General features: G+C 42.4%; 2 protein-coding genes across 5 annotated transcripts; one reads left to right on the top strand and one right to left on the bottom strand.

Annotated features, from left to right (window-relative positions):
* Positions 1 to 2,307: 2,307 nt before the first annotated feature.
* LOC117842219 (two-component response regulator-like PRR37) lies at positions 2,308 to 17,644 on the bottom strand. 4 transcript variants are annotated; one of them, XM_034722588.2, is made up of 11 exons: positions 17,487 to 17,644; positions 12,158 to 12,823; positions 11,945 to 12,003; positions 11,113 to 11,569; positions 7,721 to 7,882; positions 7,472 to 7,605; positions 7,166 to 7,330; positions 4,680 to 4,866; positions 4,182 to 4,593; positions 3,329 to 4,100; positions 2,308 to 2,908 (listed from the first exon to the last, which is right to left on the bottom strand). In XM_034722588.2, exons 4-11 carry the CDS (start codon positions 11,432 to 11,434, stop codon positions 2,795 to 2,797), a joined length of 2,268 nt encoding a protein of 755 aa, XP_034578479.1. In that variant the 5' UTR covers positions 11,435 to 11,569; positions 11,945 to 12,003; positions 12,158 to 12,823; positions 17,487 to 17,644; the 3' UTR covers positions 2,308 to 2,794. The 4 variants fall into 4 exon arrangements, with proteins under 4 accessions (XP_034578479.1, XP_034578480.1, XP_034578481.1 ...); XM_034722589.2 differs by having other exon boundaries at positions 12,194 to 12,823; XM_034722590.2 differs by lacking the exons at positions 11,945 to 12,003; positions 12,158 to 12,823 and having other exon boundaries at positions 17,487 to 17,643.
* LOC140221756 (uncharacterized) lies at positions 14,899 to 16,863 on the top strand. The gene has a single exon (XM_072291710.1). It carries the CDS (start codon positions 15,502 to 15,504, stop codon positions 16,861 to 16,863), a length of 1,362 nt encoding a protein of 453 aa, XP_072147811.1. The 5' UTR covers positions 14,899 to 15,501.
* Positions 17,645 to 22,152: the final 4,508 nt, after the last annotated feature.

Below are 22,152 nucleotides of genomic sequence, written 5' to 3'. Positions count from 1 at the left end.
TTCAAACTTCGAGTTTTCTACGTATGCATTTTCATCTTCTCGAAGAAAATTGTGTATAGATCCGTATGTCCAGACCTATCAACTTTGTTCATCAACATAGGCTCCCTTGATTCTTACCCTCCTGATCCAAGGCTATATATTTTTAAATTATGTAAGAGCGATGAATAATACATCGGCTATATATATTTTTTTAAAAGTGATAACATCCTATCGGTTATGATACTTTTTCCGACCGAAGTTAGTAGGGAAGCCCCTACCTATTTTTTTTATAATTTTTTTATTCCAAACCCGTTTAATTCACTCCCACGGGGGAGTCGAGCCCGACCGTGCTGGATTCTACTAAGTGCTCTAACCATTAGGTTAGAGGCACTTTTGCATTGGTCACAATACTTGATTTGCTTAAGTTGACACCACATTGACCTTGGCGTTCGCTCCTTCTTGATCCGTGTTAACTTAGCTAGCTTCTCTTTAATTTGTTTCTCCCTCAACTCTTGCTTGTGCATTTGTTGCAACCTTCACTTTTGCCATTCTAGTGTTCTTAAGTTATCTTGTGCCTTTAATATCACGTGATGTAATGTTGAACTTGAACTATTGAACTTTTCTGAGCTGGTTGTACTCTTTTTTCCTTCCAAGGATTTTCTCACGAGGTGTAAGTTTTTACCTAGAAATGTTTTTAATGAGGCAGCCAACACTTGATCATATAAATCAAGTGTTGAACTAGTAACAGCTCTATTTATATAATGATGTCATTCTGTGTGAATTGTGAATGTGTGATGGACTGATTGTTAAATTGATCTTTATATCTGAGTTCAGTGTTGAATTTGAAGTTGGCGAAGGATTTTTTCCGATCCACGAGCTGCGGGTTGGCACGACACATGCAATTGGCCATGCTTTGCGAGCCGGCTCGGCACGAAAAAGACATTGCAAACCCGTGCTTGGGCCGCCGGCACAACCCGTGGGCCAGCATGGCACGACGGTGGCGTAGTGCCGGGCCGCACGAAAATGGCCGTGCCTTGCCGAGCTTGTGCCGGACCGGACCGGGCGGTACGAATGGACAACTATACCGGAGGCTACGTACGTCGCCTGAACATCGGATGCTTCCCCATACTACAGAATTTAAGCACTTAGAGAGAAGGTTTGAGCTAGCACGATAGTCACGGTGGGAAATGGCAAAACTGCAAAGTTCTGGCAATGCTCATGGGCACAAAGGAAAGCTCTTAGGGACATAGCTCCAAGGTTGTATAAGTTAGCCTGGAGGAAAAACAAAACTCTGAAAGAGGATGCCAGTGATCAGAATTGGACTCGAGGACTTTGGAGGATGTAGACAATGGAAGAGATGACTGAATTTGTGGTTCTTTGGGACATGGTTCATGAAATAAACTTCACTGATCAAGATGACCAGATAAAGTGGCGATGGACCAGTAATGGCCAATAAACTACAAAGTCTGCATATGAAGCACAGCTTAGAGGGACATATACCACCTTTGATGCATCTTCCATCTGGAAAGCTCACATGGAGACAAAGTACAAGTTTTTCGCATGGTTGCTCATACAAAGTAAAATTCTTACCGCTGACAAAATGGTGGCTAGGAACTGACAGTGTAATGTCATCTGTCCTCTCTGTGACCAGGAACTTGTTTGAGACGGCAATACACCTATGTCTACATTGTAGCTTCTCCAAACAAGTTTGGCATTTGGTCAGCGTGTGGACAGATGGCCAGGTGTGCACTCCGACTGATGAACAACAAGATTTGCAGGTGTGGTGGTCTATTGCTTTGCAGGCTCTTAACAAGCAACACCGACGATCCAAGGCGGCAATCATCATCATCACGGCATGGAACATTTGGAACGAGCGAAATAGAAGAGTTTTTCAACAGCTAACACTACGACTAGAGCAAGTGTTTCAGAGGGTTCAGGAAGAAGTTGCAATTGGCCGCCGAGCCCGTGCAAGCCTCACAGGGGGCAATGCATCTTAATATCGTTTTAGATGTTTAATTTCGTTGATGAGGACGAACTCTCGAGTTATGCATGTTATCTGTAATATCGGACAAATTGTAAACTCATTTCTCTCCTCTCTTAAATGAATTAGGAGCACTTAGCAGTGCTCCTGCTTTCTTAAGGTTTGAGAATTTTTCCTCATCTAGACCTTCAACACCGGATTGGATTCGACAATATTTGAGGCAAAAAACACTAATAGTCCGACGTGTAAATGAAAAATATAAAGTCAATCAGTCAGGTGCACTAACCAAGGAACAAAGCATGATCTTTTTGCAAGTAAACTTGTTAATAACCGAAGGGAAACGACCGTACGCAACGAGATATATATATTGACTGAAACTGACGCACCACACCAGCAGCTGCTCTGCTCTACCGTAAGCCAACGGCTGCTCGGTGCAGTTCTGTTGACAAACTGATCCAAGATCATACATGACAACACACAACAGTACTAGCGTTCAGACATTACGAGTACACTTGTACATGCATAGTTACATAGGAGCGAGCATGATTCCGCGTAGAATTACAGTCCATCTGGAGCCAAGACCTGCACTTGTTCTTTACGGATGCACATATGTAGGGGATTGATTGATAGGAGTACCTTGTTTATTCTTTCTAGGGTAGGTCGTAGTAGAGACTGAATGTGGAGAAACCAATGATGGAAAGGAAGGATGGGGTGTTGTCGATCATATCAGATCGAACCAGCGAAGGAAGAATCAACTGTCTAATTGTCAAGTGTTTGGAGTCCAATGCAGCCATGCCAGAGCCAGAGCTCGAGCCAGAGCCACACCAGGGGGGGTCATCTATCTCCAGCTCCTTCCCATCCGCCCTGATCTTGCACAGCTTGCTTCACAAACTGTCCTCGGACCCGGGGCCGCTGATCAGCCAACCTCTTTCTGCTCTGGTACCGCACCTGAAAATGGCAGACAGCCATCAGAAAGAAACCGGTCCTATCCAAAGCTTTCTCAAATACATCATATAAAAATGAAGAAACAAAAATATGGAATTCTTTCTTCATAGCCTGAAAAATATTGAGAGTAACAATCAATCAAAATTCCTAAAAAGACAGATTCCATAACACAGCCGTATCAAGAAAAAGTAAGTTTCAGGTAGGGAAGTTAGGCTTATATGTTCTTTGAGCACCTTTTTTTCCTAGCAGAAAACATAATGTTTATAATTCCTTTCAAATAACATGGTATATGTACGATATTCTATTTAGCCAACCTTTGAAGCGAACCTTTTATGATACACTATTTCTCTGGTTCATGTGAGTTGGAAATGAAAAGGTCCTAAATAACTTGCCTAAAGAAGCATTCAATTGAAAACAGGCTACCTTTTTCTCAAAGTTCCGATCTTTCTTTTTCTCTCTATATTTCATCAGCTGTGCTTCTCGTGGTGTCGGGGCCATCCGTTTCACATATGTGTCATTGCCGCTGACACTTCCACTCCCATTGCCACCTCCAGGTCCACTTTTGTTGATGGCCCCGTTAGCAATCTCCGTGTTTGTCCGTTCAGCATTTGCAGCAGCTGTGCTTCTATTCTGCCCATTGGTTCCATTGTTACTGCCTGAGTTGCTCCCGTTCATACCATAGTTGGCAGCTTGACCTTCAAGTGGAGGATCAAATACGTTGGAGGAACCACATTGCGGTGCTCCTGACCCACCATTCTCCCGGGACACATCAAAATGGACGTAGAGAATTGGACGAGGGTGTTGCACGAGGTTGCTCTGCACTTCACCAGGGTGACCATTCTTAGTTGCATTGTTGACCATTTCATCAGCCTTTGCTTTTCCTGCAGCATTAGCTGGAACCATCCAGTGCTGCACAGGATGAAATGCTGATGTGTGTGCATTAGCCTTAATAGCTGAGGGTGACATCACTCTCTCCTTATTTGTAGTAGGTTTTGTCACAACATTCTTTGTAGTGGAACCCATGTCATTGTTATTGCTACTGCCATTGGAGCCTTGTTTTATCATAGCAGCATCTGAATTTGACTTCATGTTGTAAGTAGAGTCCGTTTTCATAGCCTCAGAGCTGTTGTCATGCGGTGAACAGCTCCCCACAAATCCTGTCCCGCCTTGATTGGAAACTGCAGATGTATGGTACCTTGCAACAAAAGTAACAGTTAGTACGCAATGTACTGTTGCTTTCATAACTCAGTAATGACACTGATCTTATGTTTTGCACCTTGTGAATGCTGAGGGATCTGATCGTCTTAATACATTCCGCTGTTCATCTTGGATTGTATTGGCACCATCTGCAGATGATCTTGACCTCTTCAAACTCAATTCAAGTAATGGCAAAACATTACCACGGTTCATATCTTTCCCTTCTGGCACTTTGGAAGAGCAATTAGGGGCATCTGCACCTCTTGCTGCCTGCTGGGCATCCATGTTTTTGGCCATTGAACCAATCAGATCAGCAGCTCGAACAGTAGGCTCCTCTAAATTTTCCATCATTGACTCATTGGAATTGTTTTCTGGTGGGTACTCGCGACGACCATCTGCTGGCTTCATGGGCCTCTCATTTGGGGAACATTGACTATCCGTATTTAATTTTCTAGGGGCACCTATATCCAAGTCCTTCCCCTTAAAGTCATCTGAAATCAATCGACAAATTTAATCAATAATGGCCAAGGAGTTTATTTTGTAAAATTGCATGGTGAATCAGTTCAACATACCATACCATTAGTGTCTTTTTGCTTCTTGCAGTTTCTGTTGTTTGTACCTGGTAGCCATCTGTTGCTACATATCTCTGATTTTGGGTGGATCACTTGTGCACATGTGCTATCTGGTGGATCAGCTAACTGATCTGGAGACATAGCCTGTGGACTGTCGATCTCCACAGCACACTTAGTCCACGAGCTCCGCGCCTTTTAACAATTTGACAAGGAAACGAGTTAGATATAGCTGCCCCACCTAGTGCTGCTGTTGTTGAACAATTTGGTTTGTTGAACAATTTGGTCAGGAAAGTTGTGTTTATTGCCAGTTTACCAGGGGAATCTTTCACTGATACATAGGCCTAGACCTCACACGTCAGTCAGATAGCTTAGTACAGAAATAAAATAGAGATGGCTTTGTGCAAAATAAATGAGAATAATGAGATGCATAGGCTTAGTCACAAAAAGGGAAAAATCAGTTCATCACCAATTATAGAAAGAGGTATAGATCACTCATGTTCATAATCAATTAAAATGAAAATAATATGATATCAAAACATGAAATACATTAGTTCAATTGTACAGTAGTCCATGCATGCTTTAACAATTCAGGACCAATATTTTGTTCCTAGGTTTGGAGTTATAAACTTTCTTGAGTTGTTATCCAAATACTTTCTGGATCTAGTTATCATACAGATATACGCATACCAACCCACCGCTTTTCCCAAGAGTCTGGCATTTCAAATGCTTTGCTATTTTCACCTCGTAAATATGCACTTACCATTCTCTGATTGACACCCAACCCCATCAGATCATTTAAATCCCGTCAACATGAAAAAGTCATAGTTTATCCTAATACACATTTGTGGTTGCAAGATTTAACAAACACCCATCTAACTTTACATTTTCAAGAACTATAAAATTTGGAACTATACACTTCTCTTGCCTCATAAATAACCCGCACACCACAACACTGTTGTTTTTCACATGTTACATCCCCCCCCCCTCTGCTTATGAGGTATCCAATTATTAAAGGTTTGTCCAATGATTGTTTATCATGACCTGGTTATTATTTGTAATAAAAAAACCTTATTTTCTTGTCATTTCAGGTTATGTATGGTGGTGTGATGGTAGGATATGCAAATCGATCTAATAGGATGCAGTTTTGGGCACAAGCTTTGATTCTGAACAATATTATTCTCTCTCTGACGTTTTGGGCACAAGCCTAATCTAAAATTCTAAGTGCCAGTTAAACACAAACAGCAAAGCTATTTGTATAATTCAAAGATGAATTTGATTCCTCATATGAAGTGTTTCAGTAAATCTACAGCTGTCCAACTCTAACTCAAAACCAAAAATAACTTAAAAGAAACCATATGCAACTTTATGTAAATTCTGTTAGAGAACTTTGATTTATCCAGTGCCCAACATAGAGTTAGTATGCTGCATAATGAAATTTAATTTATTGCACAACCAGATCAGAGAAATATTTGATGTTGACCTTAGTTCATTTTGTAAATATGGTACAGATTCCCTAATAACGTTGTTAATCAGTAATAACTGCGTTGTATATAGGAGCTCTATAAATATTTGTATTTGTATTAAAAAGCAACAGAAAATACAAAAGAAGCAAAAGGGGAAAGGGAAAGAAGTTAACCCGGCCAATTGGAAATTACAAGTTTAACAAGAGTTGAAGTTCAACTTTAACGGATCCAAGTCTAAAAATGCAACCTTTTCCATTACATTTAGAAGTTACTGTACATATCACTCCCAAGTTACAAAATGTTGTCTTGTGGGACTGACAATGTGAATTTGGAAACGTGTTCCATTGAAAACCTAAGTGGCAAAGATGAAAATTTCAAACATGGCTGCTGCATCATTGGCTGTACATATGAAAAAAAATCATTTCTTTCCAAACCAAACAATTCATTCAAGTTTTGCACAGCCATATATTTCTAAATGGTCATTGACTATACATATGAAAAAAAAAATCATTTGTTTCTGAACCAACAATTCATTTTCAAGTTTTGCACGGCCACATATTTCTAAATGAATTCTGGACCATGAACTGGCTATATTATGTGTTTGCTACTATTTAAGCAAACTAGACTAACATATGCATGTATAACATACAAGGGGCACTTACAGTCAGCCTTTTGTTTGCCTAAAAGTAGAACAGAGGCAAGATGAACTTATGTGTGTTAGGTACAATTAAACCAAATCACAAGCATTCTCTAGTTTGTGTGCAAACTTTTAGAATTGCATGCAGATCCAGATGAAATCAATGCATAGCAGTGACAGGAATACACCGTCTTATTCTGTGGTTCAAATGGTAATTAAAATGTAGCTGCTATGTGAAATGACCTCTAGTACATTTCATTTGGTGATTATAGACAAGATCAGTCAAAAATGTTTCTTGTATTCTAATTGTTACTTTGTTCATACCTAAAACAACATGACAACAGCTAGTAATAAGCTTTATAGAGAAGTAAAAAAGCATCAAATCTCATACTTGAGTGCCACTGCCATTATCACTGCCATCCCTTGCATTAAGTCCCATGCTTGCCTCATTGTCATCGTCGTTGTCATTGCTACCACTGTTATCAGATTCATCACCATTTTTTGATTTGGCACACTTCTGTCTCTGAATGCCACTTTCACTTCCACTACCACTGGACTGAGTTCCAAAACAAGTATACATCAGAAAACCAGAAATAAGGTCAAAGCATTAGGATGAAACTTGAAACTAAGCAGCAAATTAGTACTTGCTGGACTTTCAAGAAAATATAATATGTAGGCCAGACCACTAACAACTTACGCTGTGGCACCGTCTCCACACATGCTGCCAAAGGTTCTTAAGTTCATTCTTACGTATAGGCTTGACAAAAAAGTCAACAGCACCTTTTGACAAACATTTAAAGACAGTACCCATAGCATCATTCGAAGACATCACTGCAAACAAATCACATCAGTGTAGCAGCTAAAAGCATTGGAACTAAATAAATGATGAAAGCAACATTTTATTCATGATAAGAATTACATTATAGAGTTGAGGAAAGTTACTTACTAATCACTGGAATATTCTTGCAAATATTGTGGCTCATGATCCTACTTAGCAGAGAAATTCCAGAAACACCAGGCATAAAAACCTCAGCCAAAACAAGATCTATGCTGTTTTGCATATCTTCAAGATAACTCCATGCTTGCTGACCATTTTCGGCAGGGATAACTGAAAATATCGAATAGCATAACTCAAGTTTTAAAGACATCAACAACATTACTCAAGTGCAGTTAGCTCCCAACTCAAAACAACAAAGTTGAATGAACTAAACAGTCACCAACATGGCTTATAGGTCTGGTTTCCATATAGCCTTTATGCTTATATTATTTCTCTACTTGCAGTTGAAATTGTAGTTAAGTGTTCATGTGCTCAGCTGAACTCAGGTATCCCAAATAGACCTGATCATGGGCCGCCCGACTTAGAGGGCGATGGCGCAAATAAGAGGGAGGTGTTGGGCTATCAGGCCAACCCATGCGCCGTCAGGCTGTGGCCGGGTCGGGCGTAGGCGACATAAACGTCGACCCCTGCGCCATCAGGCCGTGGCCGGGTCAGGTGCAGGCGAAATAAACGTCGGATTATGTTGGTGGTACCTTCTACTTAGTAGTCTTGGGCTGAGGAGTGAACTTCCACTGGTTATCACAAATAATAAACGAAACTAGACAACTAAAAGAGCCTATAGGAAGTAGTGCCAAAGATGAACATGGTAACACTATATCAAGATATTGATGAAAAGTGGGCTACAACGATGTCATGTGATATTCCACATTAGGGAAGGGAATTCCCCTACTCTACTTCCCTAAAGTTCCAATGCCATGTGATGACGAGTTGGCAGCTAATGTGGGAATAAAGACATCACAATATTCTTCTTTTATCTTTGCAGGGCCACTAGCTTGTCACAAAAACCTTCCATTATGTTAGTACCGTGAAGAATTGAGAGAGAGAGAGTCCATCAGTGGAGATATCCATATATAGAGGGAGAGCCTCATGGGCCATATGGGCCTATAGCAGAAGGACCTTTATACACTTAACACCCCCCCCCCACCCCTCTTCAAACTCAAGGTGGAAGTGGAGGATCTGAAGCATTGAGTTTGAGAAGGTGAAGCCGATGCTGCTCTCGAGTTTGTGCTTTAGTAAAGAAATCTGCCAACTGCAGCTCAGAGGGCACATACTGTAGAGCAATGGTTTTCTGATGACAATGAGACCGAGTAAAGGAAGCATTGACTCCGATATGCTTTGTAAGTTCATGCTTTACAGGATCATTAGCAATTTGTATGGCTCCTGTATTATCACAGAGAAGGGGTGTGGGGGCATCACAAGGAATACCAAAAGCAGCCAACAACCATCGAAGCCATACAATCTCTGCAGTAGTAGTAGCCAATGCTCGAAGTTCTGCCTCTGTACTAGACCGAGAAACAGCTGCTTGCTTCTTAGACTTCCATGCAAGTGGAGATGAGCCAAGAAGAATGCAGTATCCTGTGATGGAGCGACGACCCGTTGGGTCACTCGCCCAAGTGGAGATACATGGGATCGAAGAACAAAATATACCATGCAACATAGTCACTAGGAATCCAGGTCGACCAGGTCATGGGTCGAGGTTGCTGGTGTCTAGAAATGTGGGTCGAAGGGAGTAGTTTGGGACGATTGACCCCGCTTAATCCGGGGCGACGGTCCAGGTCAATGACACAGTTCATTGAGCTTCCATATACAATACAAAGGTAATAAAAGCGGGAAAAAAAGGAAATAAAAAGGATCAATTGGATTCCTGAATGTTTGCCCATAGAAATAAATAAAACCAAAAAAGGAGAAAAGATTACTTGGGCTGCCAAATTCTAGCCCAAACGGCCTACTACTCATCTACATGACCCTAAATCTCACAAGTTGATACACGTAGTAGCAGCCACCATCATCTCCCTTCTCTCTTTCTCCTTTTCACATGGCTTGAGTTGAATTTTCTTCAGCAACTAAACCCAATCCAAGAACTTTCCACGTCCAAAGGCTAGTAGGTCAGCAACCAATTGGAGATTGAACCCTCAAATGTCCAAGGAGAAGGCAAGAAATGAGGGCTCTACCCAATCGTGAACTCTTAGCTAAGGCTTCTAACACCTTGTAGGTCTAACTAATGGTTCATGATATCATAGGCCCATTTTTATTGGGTCGTGTACATCTCCTTTATGCGTTGTATAACACAACTCTTTCTCTAATAACAAGTTATTCCAATCAAGATACAATTGCAATTCAGCAATAGAAGTCAAGCATATTGCCGCTTCAAAAGTTGCAAAGAAAGTTGTTTAGGTCGGAAAATTTGTTCCTGAGTTAGGCGTGGTCGCTAGGGCCTCCTGCCCAATGGACATGTATTGCGAATAGTGGTGTTATTGCACAATGCAAGGAGCCGATGTCTCACCAAGAGTTCAAAATCATACTCCCTCCATTCCTAAATGATCGATGTTGATTAGTTCAATTTTGAAATAACCAACGTCAAACTTATAAGAATGGGTCATCACCTCGGACAAGAGATGATTGATAAAGGCGATGTGAAAAGATAAGTGATTTGCTAATGAAGCCTCCCCCACAAGCAAATCAAGACGCACACATAAGAGCAATGGGTTAGGCTGGCTTACTTCATATTGTTACTGGGTTAGGCTGGCTTACTAGAATAAGAAATAAAGATAATTAACTATCTCTACGGGTGTAGCGACTCTTTTTTGGTCTATTGGGTGTTGCCCTAATGGGTATTGTTTTTGAGAAAAAAAAAACAGTATCATTCCTTTGTGCAGGCTACTTACAGTGGTTGTGGGCATTGATGCTTGACAACAAGCTTGATACTAGAGGCCGTGGCCATGGACCTTTTTGCCAAGAATGGATGGACGAATAATAGTAGACTTCACTTCTTTTGATTTATTCCTTCGGTTATGTTTGTTCTCCATTTATAATAAAAACTGGTTGTGTGCGTTTTGTAGAGGCTGGAATAGTTTCCTTTAAAAAGATTGTTCCCCAACAGTAGTGGCTAATACATTAAGTAGTTACACAGTTCACGTGATCAGGCCGAGCCATGAATTTAGTCTTAACTGGGATCCTGGTATGGTGGGAATGATTCTTTTGATGAGTGGGCAGGCCAGTGCTTGTGATTGATCGGCCACTAGGCCATTGAAAATTATCATTCTGAACCAGAGAGTCTGAGACCCCCCTGGGCTTACGTACATTCATAACCCCCCCCCCCCACCCCACCCACCCCCCACCCCCACACACACATACTCACACATGCATCAAGCAGTATATATGAATTTATGAAGCATGGTAATATTAATAGACCAGGCATACGGTAGACAGTTTTTTAGTAAAAACAGAGCTGTTTAAGTAACAAATAGAGGGGTCGGAAGGATGGATTGGGATGAACGAACCTTCGTACATGCAGTGACGTAGCAGGGCACTGACCACCTGCCTGGTTGAATCATCACTCTCCACGAGCAAGACTTTGATAGTCTTCTTCTGGAGGAAGCGCTCCCAGCAGACCTGTTGCTGCTGCTGATTTTCCGTGTCACCCTGCTGCAGACCAGTGGTTGTCCCGCTGAGCAGGCCATCAGGGTCACTGCTCCTCAAGTCGCTGTCCCCTTGCTGGAGCCCATTGCCCTCAGCCACATCCACCGCGCCGTTCCCAAGCAGTCTGGCATCTCTTCTAACGGATTGTCCATCCACACCCGGTTGCTGATGGGTACCTCCCATCAGCCTGACTTGAAGAGGTAGACGAAAGTGGTGGGATTGATCCGAGGCAGGTCTTGAGTTAATGAATAGGTGGTCGAGCACAAATTACGCTTGCATCGAAGAGCGCCTCGGTTGCATCCAACAACTCAGAAACCTCTGCACGCAAACAAGAAGGTGGTTGGTTATTATATATGTTGAGGAGACAGAAGGTAGGTTCAGAGAATGATGAGTGAGGAGTGGATGCAGACGATCTGGAGGGTATATATTTCCGTGGAGTGAAGAGCAAGCTCTTGCTACGCCATGTGCTAGTTTGATTTGCTGCGAGTGACACAACAATGCATGATCTTGTCTCAAAAGGAAAATTGCATGCTCGTTCAGAGTGCGCTGTCAGGATGCGGGAGAAACAGATTTGTGCTCGCTCCAATGGTGCCCAAGACAGCATAAGAGGCATTTTTCATTAAATCGTGTCCTCTGAAAGGGGAAAAGAAAGACAGACAGCAGGCGGAGCAGAGCTGAGCTGAGCTAGCATACCTTTGTATTGTAGGCGAGTCAGCAAATGGGAAATGGCAAGCTGAAGACAACTCAGCAAGCTGCAAGCAAACACAGGAACCCAAATAAGGGCAAGTACATTGCTACACGTAGGCAGTCTCGTAGGTTGTCTTATGCAAAGCCACGTAGGATTTTTGATGATGTGGAGGAGAGAGACAAAGAAGAGAGAGAAAAGTCGTTGTCTCCGGAAACAACCGGCTCATTGACGAAGTTATCGGTCGATGGGACGACCTGGCCACTGTTGTACGCCGCATCGTTGCCTGGGAAGCCGATTTTTCCTCATCCTCGGATCTCCTGCGCGGTTTCCTCTTCCCCGCGCTATCCTTCCCTCCGGGCGCGAAATCTTTCTTCGCGCGAAGCTGCGCGCGCGCGGAACCTTCGTCGCGTGAAGCTGCGCGCCATTTTTCTGTTCTTTATTATCCATCTGCCGCCTCTCCATCTGAATCTCTTCCTTTGCTCTCAACCCAGGTCCTCCGCCGCCGACGGTCCTCCGCCACCGCCGGTCATCCCTCTCCGGATCTCTGGCGCCCCAGGCCACAGTGCCGCCGACGGTCATCCCTCTCCGGATCTCTGACGCCCCAGGTGACCAGTGAGGTATGGCTCCGACGATGCCTGCTGCTCCAAATGGTGCGCGTCCCCGACGGTCGAACCTAGCGCTCCCCTCGTCGTCCCTGCCCGCGAGCTTGAATCTTCAAGCAAAGAGGGCTGCAGCACCCCAGGGGGCATCTCCATCACCGGCACAAGCATCGAAGGCAACTCCAGGTTCAATCGCCACTAACCCTACATGGTTGTCCATGCCTCCTGCCTTTGTACCCAATTGTTCTTCCCCAATGGTCAACTCAGATCTGAATGCCACTGACGCTGCAATCCAAGAGGACAGGTATGTATTAGATTTGTAGTCAGCAGATTACAGTAATAATCACTAATTAGATCTGAAACTATTGTTTGTGGTTGCCCTCGTATCAAGTATTTGCATGAACAGGATACACGCCTGTATCTGACCATTGGGGCATGAATGGCGATGGCAGTAGAGTACAGGGGGCCCAAAATATTTGACTCCCAAATTACAGTTAATATGTGATTAGCCCCCATATAATTTTCCCCCTTGAGAATTGTCATCCTACCGAGTAACAACTTGTCTGAACTTAGTGTTGTTTTGTGCACCAGCATAGATTGCAAATATAACTTGATTACTAATCACTTTGTGATTTGCGTCATCATCCTGAAATAGTAGTTGTTTGAATTTTTTTTTATTTGCTAAGTGAGGCACCTATTCATTGTTTTCTCCAGTGAACTAGGTTCTCACCCACCTGGTGGTTTCCGAAGTTACTTTTAACCATCAGAGTACACAGCTTGTCTGAACTTAGTGTTGTTTTGTGCACCAGCATAGATTGCAAATATAACTTGATTACTAATCACTTTGTGATTTGCGTCATCATCCTGAAATAGTAGTTGTTTGAATTTTTTTTTATTTGCTAAGTGAGTCACCTATTCATTGTCTTCTCCAGTGAACTAGGTTCTCACCCACCTGGTGGTTTCCGAAGTTACTTTCAACCATCAGACTACTCTCTTCCTGAAGAAGTTCGACATGAAACACCCATGCCACCTAATTTTCTTTATGCTAGTGGCCCTACTCCGTATGCTCCATTCCAGGCACCACAACCATGGATGGACGAAGCTAGGACATCGCAATCAGCCCCTAAACAAGTCACTGCACATTCATCACTTGGCTCACAAGCTGCTCCTGTTATCGATGTTGAAAACATTGATGATAATGGAGTCAATCCAAGCACATTATCGAAAAAAGATGCTGGTGGAAGTAGGACTGGGAGGAGGATGATATGGACATCTGATGAGACCATGAGATTGGTAAATTATCTTTGTGCTTCCATTTAGTTCTATAGTTAACTCTCTAAATTATTATCCGATATTTTTACACATTATCTAAGTTTCTATATATACAATGCAGGTCAGTGCTTGGTTGAAAAACTCAAATGATCCAATTAAAGGGAACTGGAAGAGAAATGATCAATACTGGGGAGCAGTAACTGGCATGTTTAATAGCACGACCCCAAGTGATCGTATTAGAGAAGTTAAGCAATTGAAAGAACAATGGCATCGTGTGAACAGAACTGTGAATGCCTTTCAAGGTTGTTGGATAAAAGCACAACGTCTTCGTGCTAGTGGAGAGTCTGATGAGCAGGTAATGGACAAAGCCATGGCTTTTTATGAAGATGATTTCGAAGAAGGTCAGTTCAAACTCATAGCTTGTTGGAAGGTTCTTCGAGATCAACCAAAGTGGCATGCCTACAATGAGGACCTTAATGGTTCTAACAAAAGAAAGAATTCTGAGTCAGAGGCTGTGGACCTGACATCATCTCCTGATGTTCTCAATGATCTGCCGCGTCCAGTAGGGTGTAAGAAAGCTAAAGATGGAAGCAAAGGGAAAGGAAAGGGGAAGGGTTCATCATCAACTTTGGATGAGATTGACAAGTTGAGAGAAGGTCAAGCCAAATCTAAGGAAGATCGCATTGAGGTGCTGGAGAGACACCAACAAATTGTCGCGGACAAGAAGGAATCAGCAAGACTGAACCACCTTGCAGCTCAGGAGAAGAAGGAGGCAAAATTACTTGAAAAGGAAGGAAAAATGCATGATAAGGAATCCAAATTGCTGGAAACATATAAATCACTTCTTACTTTTGACACAAGCCATATGCCTGAGGAATTGAAAGCTGAGCATATGATTGCTGTGAAGAGTATGAGGGAGAGGATTTTTGCTAATTTTGCTTCGTGATAGGAGGTATGTTTTCTTTTTCGAACTGAAATTTATGACTAAGAAACCAATTTGCTTGAAGTCTTATGTAAGCAGGCCTTCTTTTTTTCAGGTTGTTTGAGAGGATGGTCCAGCATTGCTAGTGCCTTGGAGAGCTTGTTTTACTTTTTTTTGGTACGAGTTAAAAATAAAGCTGCACATTTAGGCAGCCTCGTATCAGGTTAGGTTACTGTTGCAGCTATGAGCTTACATATGTTTTGTTTCATCACTATTTGCTATCGACAATTCAATTGTTTCGGTTCAGTACAAGTTCAGTACTAATTTGATTGGCCTAGGAGCAATGTTGCTGCATTATTTGTTAGTCAAGTCCAAGTCGGACTATCGTACCTTGTGCACTTACGTCAGGTCCAAGTTGAGTCAGGATTGTTTGCCGGCTTTGGACTCTACATACGCCAGGTCCAAGTTGAGTCAGGATTGTTTGCCGGCTTTGGGCTCTACATACGCCAGGTCCAAGTTGAGTCAGGATTGTTTGCCGGCTTTGGACTCTACATACGCCAGGTCCAAGTTGAGTCAGGAATGTTTGCCGGCTTTGGACTCTAGCATACGCGTTGGATTTTCACTTTGCAATACAACTTTAGTATCCGAGTCGATTAAGCTCTGCTAGCTACTATCCTATAATTTACGGCTGCTGCGACGTATTATTCATGTAATCCGGTGCTACGAACAAAAGCACAAAGCGCAACCGTAAGCCTAGTCATAATCCAGTATGTCGCATCAATCAGGTTCATCTAGCTCCGATGATTCTGATGAGTCGCTTGAGTCATTGGACTTAGACGACGACTACAAAGATTTCATGGCCGAGCAAGAAGCTTTTGACTCTATCGCTGAAGCTATTGAGTCAAAATTGAAGTCACGACATGAAGAAGAAACCATTGAATCGTCTCGCCGTCGAAGAAGCAACACTAGGATATACATATTGAGGGATCGCGAACATGCCCATGAGGAGCTTGTATCCCAATATTTCTCAGAGGATCCCATCTACACCGACTTCATGTTCCGCACAAGGTTTCGGATGAGAAGGTCGCTCTTTCTACGAATCGTCGATGCCCTAGGTAAGTGGTCTCAATATTTCACTCAACGGACAGATGCCACTAACCGAAAAGGACTTTCACCATTGATCAAGTGTACGGCCGCAATGCGTATGTTAGCATATGGCACCCCCGCAGACTCGCTTGATGAGAACCTAAAAATAGGCAAAAGTACGACATTGGAGTGCTTAGGAATATTTGCGCAAGGAGTGATTGAAACATTTGGTCCAGAATTTTTGCGACCCCCTACAGTTGAGGAAACAGAGCGCATACTACAATTCAATGAGTCTCGTGGATTCCCTGGAATGCTAGGAAGCATTGATTGTATGCATTGGGTGTGGAAAAATTGTCCAGTTGCATGGAGGGGACAATACACCAGTGGTAAAGAGCATGCTCCTACAATGATTCTTGAGGCTGTTGCTACACATGATCTTCGGATATGGCACAGTTATTTTGGTGTTGCTGGTGCTAACAATGATATCAATGTATTAAACCATTCGCCCTTGTTCATACAAGCGTTGAAGGGTGAAGCGCCTAAAGTGTACTATTCTGTCAACGGGACGCAATATAATGCAGGTTACTATCTTGCCGATGGAATTTATCCGCAGTGGGCTGCCTTTGTGAAGTCGATAGCAGCCCCTCAAAGTGAGAAGGACAAACTGTACGCACAAGCACAAGAAAGTGCAAGGAAAGACATCGAGCGTGCATTCGGGGTATTGCAGTCTCGATTTAACATTGTTGATCGTCCAGCACGCAAGTGGAAACAAGTAGATGTTGGAAAAATCATGCAGGCTTGCATTATTCTTCACAATATGATTATTGAAGATCAAAGACAACCGGGCGCAACTTCTTTTGATTTAAACTCAACTCCAGGGTTATCATATGCTCTACCACCAGGAGTTAGTATAGGAAACAGTATGAGCTTTGCTGAAGTACTTCGACGAAATGCTGCAATCCGTGATCGAGAGACACATACCAAACTTAGGAATGACTTAGTTGAACATATCTGGCATTGCTCTCGCAAAAGACAGAATAGTTAAAACTTACTTAAGTGAGATTGTCATGTAATTTGTTTTGGTAATATGTAGAAAGTATTATGCAATAAATATTCTGTTTCAATATAACTCCACTCTCGTGACTGCTTTGCATATGATTGGCCGTTGTAGCTCATATATGGTTAACATATTTTATTCCAAAATAAAATAGCGTCAGAACACAATATGGTGACACAAATGAGTTACAAGGTGAAAAAGTGTAGTAGATCACAACATTAATTGAGCTCACCCATAAATTTAGGAGTCATAAGACAACTTATAGGACAACCCATTGTACAGGTTGCCTGTTAAATCGTCTCAAAATTACGTGTCAATGCATGAGACCGCCTATTAGACGACACCAATGTACTTGCCCTAACACTAGAGATGGTTAGAGATGGATGAGCCGGCCGAAACTGACTTGAAACTAAACACGAAACTGAGCTATCTAGCAGCTACTCCCACCCAGTGCGACCGCCTGATCCCAATAGCACGCCGTAGCCAAGACAGTAGGATTTTGAAACCCAATGGGAAATCGCGTCGATTAATAATTAATAAAATCTATCTACGGATGGATGGGTGGATAGGTAGATTGGATCGGATATATGTGCGACCGGCAGGGGAGGTACCTTATGGCCGGCGGCCGAGTCGTCAGGAGACGGAGGGCGGAGGGGAAGGCAGTGGCATGGCGGTCGGAGGCGGAGGCGACGGCGGCGGCGGCGGAGGAGGAGTCGTGTTGGGAGGCGGGCGGGGAGCCGAAGAGATAGATATTGGGAGGGGGGCGATGACGTGGAGCAAACGGAGGTGCTGGTGGCCCACCCGAGATCCGACGAAATCAAAATCCGCGCGCTTCCCAGAGATCCGCGAGCAGATCACCCCACGTGGCCTCCCGGGCCCGCATGGCGGCCAACCTGCCTCGGCCAGCTCGGCCTGCCGCGCGCCGGTGGGCCGGGCCCCATGCCATGTTGACATCGCTCGGCGCGCCGTTAACCCTCCTCCTCCTGCCCAACGGGCGCGATGGAGACGGCGGAACGGCTTGCCGTTTTGTTTTTTAGCATGGCAATGGGCAATGGCAACACTCACCCTTGACAAGGCCCTATTCATCTGATTTACCTGCTCCTCCTCTCTTTTAATTTCTATAAGGCAACAAACCGAAACTTAGTCTTTAATTCGTAGGTTATACTATATATCTATTTGTTTATTAGAATTCCTTAATAAGAAACTTGATATCATATTATATCCATATTTGGAAAATCTCACTTCAGTACGATTTCAGTCATGAATATTGTGACATATGAGATATCAGCAATCAAAGTACATACGACGCCGGGGATCATGTTAGGTACATTTTGAGAACCTAGAGAACACCATGCCTAGCAATATTTTGAGGCAATCATCAGCACGATATACACAGCTTGGAATATATGGAAGGAGCGAAAACATGAGGTTCTTCGAGGGGAAAGCTGAGCATCCACTGCGGATGGTAACATTGATCAAGGAAATGGAACTCCGGAAGCAAGCTAGCTTGTGGTAGGCGAGATGGGCTTTAGTCTTTCCATGTATTCAAGTGTCTATCTAGTTTTCCATGTTGCATGAGTTCTATGTAATCAAACCCATGTAAACTTTTTACCTCAGAAAAAAAAACTATGTAAACTTTATGCATGCTTCTTGAATATATGATATAGCAGTGCTTCTACTGATTTTTTTTAAAAAAATAGCAATGTTTTGAAGTTAGCAATAATCGGCACCTCGTCTAGCATATCCCAACAAATAACACCTCGGATGCTTCGCAATGATTATATATGGAATTACTTGCCCAGGAGTTGCACCATTATCACACATCAAGTGCCTGGATGGCATTTTCCATTTGGCAGCTCAAAGAGAGGAAGAATGTTAATAGCTATCCTTTATTCAAAAAACAGTCAGCACATACTGCACGACTTTAGCCTGCACTGCAGAAGGGAATGTTTCTTGCAGAAAGAAAAACAACAGGCAATGCAAATGCCAAAGCAAGCAGCGTAAATTAAGCTCAATGCTGGTGTCTGTTTTCAAAAAAAAAATTAATTTGTTTTTTCTTTTCTTTTCTTGCTCGATGGATTGGGGATTTGGAGGAAGAAAAACAAAAACAAAAGGAATTATACCTCTGACTATTATCTGTGCACCACCTTCCCCCATACACAAAAGGTGTAGCATCCAAAGAGCCAACCACAGTCCAGATATATATTCGGGGTACCCTACCATGTCCACCATGCATCTTCGTTCATCGTTCCGTCCATTCCATCTGTTCAAAGACAGTAACAAAAGCCAGCTGGAGAAGAGAATGCATGGTGGACTTAGCGCACGACTCTTGGTGGAACTGGTCCATCGTTAACATAGCCTGGGATTCGTCAGCCATGGCAGGAGCAGGACAATGCTGCGTGCCATCAGAGATTCTGCAGGCACCATCCTGCTTTCTCTTATCCTTTGCTTGGTGTGGCTGAGGAGCAGTGCTTTTGTGTGCCTTCCTTTGCATCTTCTTTTGCTTTCTCTTGTGTGGTTTCAGGTGAATCCTTTTGCCTCCTCATGCTTTATCTTCCTTCCTCGTAGTGCTTTGGCCTTCAGTTGGACTTGGGCAGCGAGCAACGGCCCATCCTCCATATTCCCCATCCTTCACACTTCACACTGATGCTTCATGCCTTTTTTCTCAGCTTGCTTCACATGGCACTGGAGATCCGGAGGGCAATGCAATCTTCTCACATTTTCTGTTCAATAATCTTCCCACCTCTTCCCCGATTAAAATAAGTCCCGATGCAATTTTCTTTTTTTTTAAAAAAATATATTTTTTGAAATGCAGCTGGAGGGCAAGAAAACTTGCTTCTTGTGATGTATGCAGTTGCAAGTAATCTTCTTGTTTTAGCGATGAGTACATACGAGAAAGGGCTCGCAAGTAAAGTAAGTCCAAGATTGACCGAAATCGGCCAATATGAGCCATGTATGTTGTGAGCAAGGATTTAAACTTCCGGTGACAATATACATTAATAGCCTGGGTAAACGGCCAATTAATCTCGTGACTTTGTGATGATAGTCAAAGTCTATGAACATTGCTTTCATAATCTGTAGTATATGAAAGTATTTGGGGAAGGAGGGAGTAGTATATATGTTTATCATATTTTTTTTTGCAAATCACTTTAATGAGTACATCGGAAAGATTGAGCCTACTATGAAAGCATAGAACTATTAATTCCTAAAATAAATTCATAAATGTGCGAGCACTCGTGCTAAATTGAGAACTTTCTAGGTGGACAGGTTTCACCACAAGAAACCTAATCAGCTAAGCTATACTTTGCATGTTTATCATACAAATTGGAAATAAAGGAACATCAAGCCTCCAGTAAATGTGAACTGCTTCAGGAACATACTCTAAAAAAATACATGGATTTTTTACCTGTCTTTTACTGACCAAAAGGATGTTAATTAGTAGATAAACAGGTGGAATATTTGCATCCCCAAGTGGTTTAATCCAAAACCCCACAGTTACTGATCACTAAATTGGGAGCTCACTTCCCACTTGTAGTTGCAAGTTTTTTATTGTCTGTGTAGCTGTAAACCAAATTAAAAGATCCAGAATGGGTTGTGAACTAAATGTAGCTCAATTACTTAAGTTTCTTATAGCGAAACCTATTCACCTAGGTTAAGTCTAAATATCACATGTGCTTGTATTTTTTTTAGATTTATTAGGTTTTCGCTATCACAATATAAGCTTTCCCTAATATTCCCGAGCATCAGCTGCATCCTTATCTCGGACGGAAAATGTTGTCCGCCCAGTGCCGTGCATGCACCTCGGCAGCAATATGCCAATATAGACAAAGCTACAACAAAGTTTACATGATGACGAATATTTCCTTAAAAACTACAAGGCTCCGACTCATCAAAAGGGAAAAAAGACTACAATGCTCTAATGCACAAAGGTAAGTCCTAAATAACGTCATCGTCATCCTAAACTTGAGAAGTTAAAACCAGAAGACGTTACTCCTATTTAGCTTCATTCAAAATCTCTCAAATCACAAAAAAAAGGCATGCTTCAACTGAAGAAGGCACTTCAATTTTTCGCATATGACCCAATTGCCGAGAATAATGTTCAATCACGACTCGGGTGCATGACATCATTCGCAGTCAAACCATGACCCTATTCTAGCTATCCCTCATTTTAATCAAGAGAAACGGCATCCCTCCAGTTGCATCACTGTTAACCAAAGGGATCAATATATAAACATGCTAAACAAGCTAGGGGCCAGAAAATTCACTGAGGTAAATAAGTTTATTACTATTTGTTGCGACACAATTTCAATGTCGCTAGATTTGTATTAATAAATATGGTTGTGATTTTTGGACCACATGGGGATATGAATGGAGTAATTCTCGGTCAAAGCATTTTCCTATAACTCAATGAAATACACCTTGTAATTTGAAACGGGTAGTGCATATGAAAGTCTCATGAAAAGTTGTTGTAAGAAGAGTAAGAAAATACTAATGATGCGTTTAGGTTCCTTGCTGGATTTTGCCTTGCCTGGCTGGGCAAGATTTTGCCTCTTCTGCTACTACACCGTTATCGTAGCCTACTCCCATGCACCGACATGTGCATGAACTAGTAAACAAGAGAGTGGGTCTTTAGAACCCTTTTCCCAGGAGCGGAGCTTCTCTATGGTCAGGGTAGGCCATGGCCCCTCTATTCAGAAATTTGCTTAAGAACAGCTCCTTTTTTTTTACCATTTAATTGGTTTGTAGCTCTATTTTTCTCTCTTATTGCCCCCCTCCTCTGCGCCCTCAAATCATTGGCAAGCTCCGCCACTGCCTTTGCCTTTGTGATCCTGCACCGAGAGAGGACTATCAAGGTTTTGGGGAAGTACTCTCCGCAACTTATCAAGTTCGTCACCATAGCTCATCTCCCCGGCCGTTTCTACGACTTCGTCGTTTTCGTTGGCTGCTGCGATCTATCGTTAGAAGAACACATCTGCATTAGTCATGACTTCTCTCTACGCACACCTGTTATCCAATTTTTCAATATATTTTATGAGATCATAATTAATTAATTAATTATATTGCTCGTGGTATCTAGAATTACATTCTATAGTTTATATTAGACCATTCCTAATGCAAGTTTATATGAGTTTCATATACATTTAATAAGGTGGCACAACAACAAATTAGATAAACATGACATAGTATTTATAAAGATGAAACTCGTCGCACACGACTACCAATGCCTTGGAAACTGTTCGAAACTCTTATTGAGAGTATTTATGTTTCATTTCCAAA

This window comes from Setaria viridis, chromosome 2, assembly GCF_005286985.2.
Source record: "Setaria viridis chromosome 2, Setaria_viridis_v4.0, whole genome shotgun sequence".
Taxonomy (NCBI): domain Eukaryota; kingdom Viridiplantae; phylum Streptophyta; class Magnoliopsida; order Poales; family Poaceae; genus Setaria; species Setaria viridis.
The sequence above is the reverse complement of the archived record's forward strand: the minus strand, read 5'-3'. Positions and strand labels throughout refer to the sequence as shown.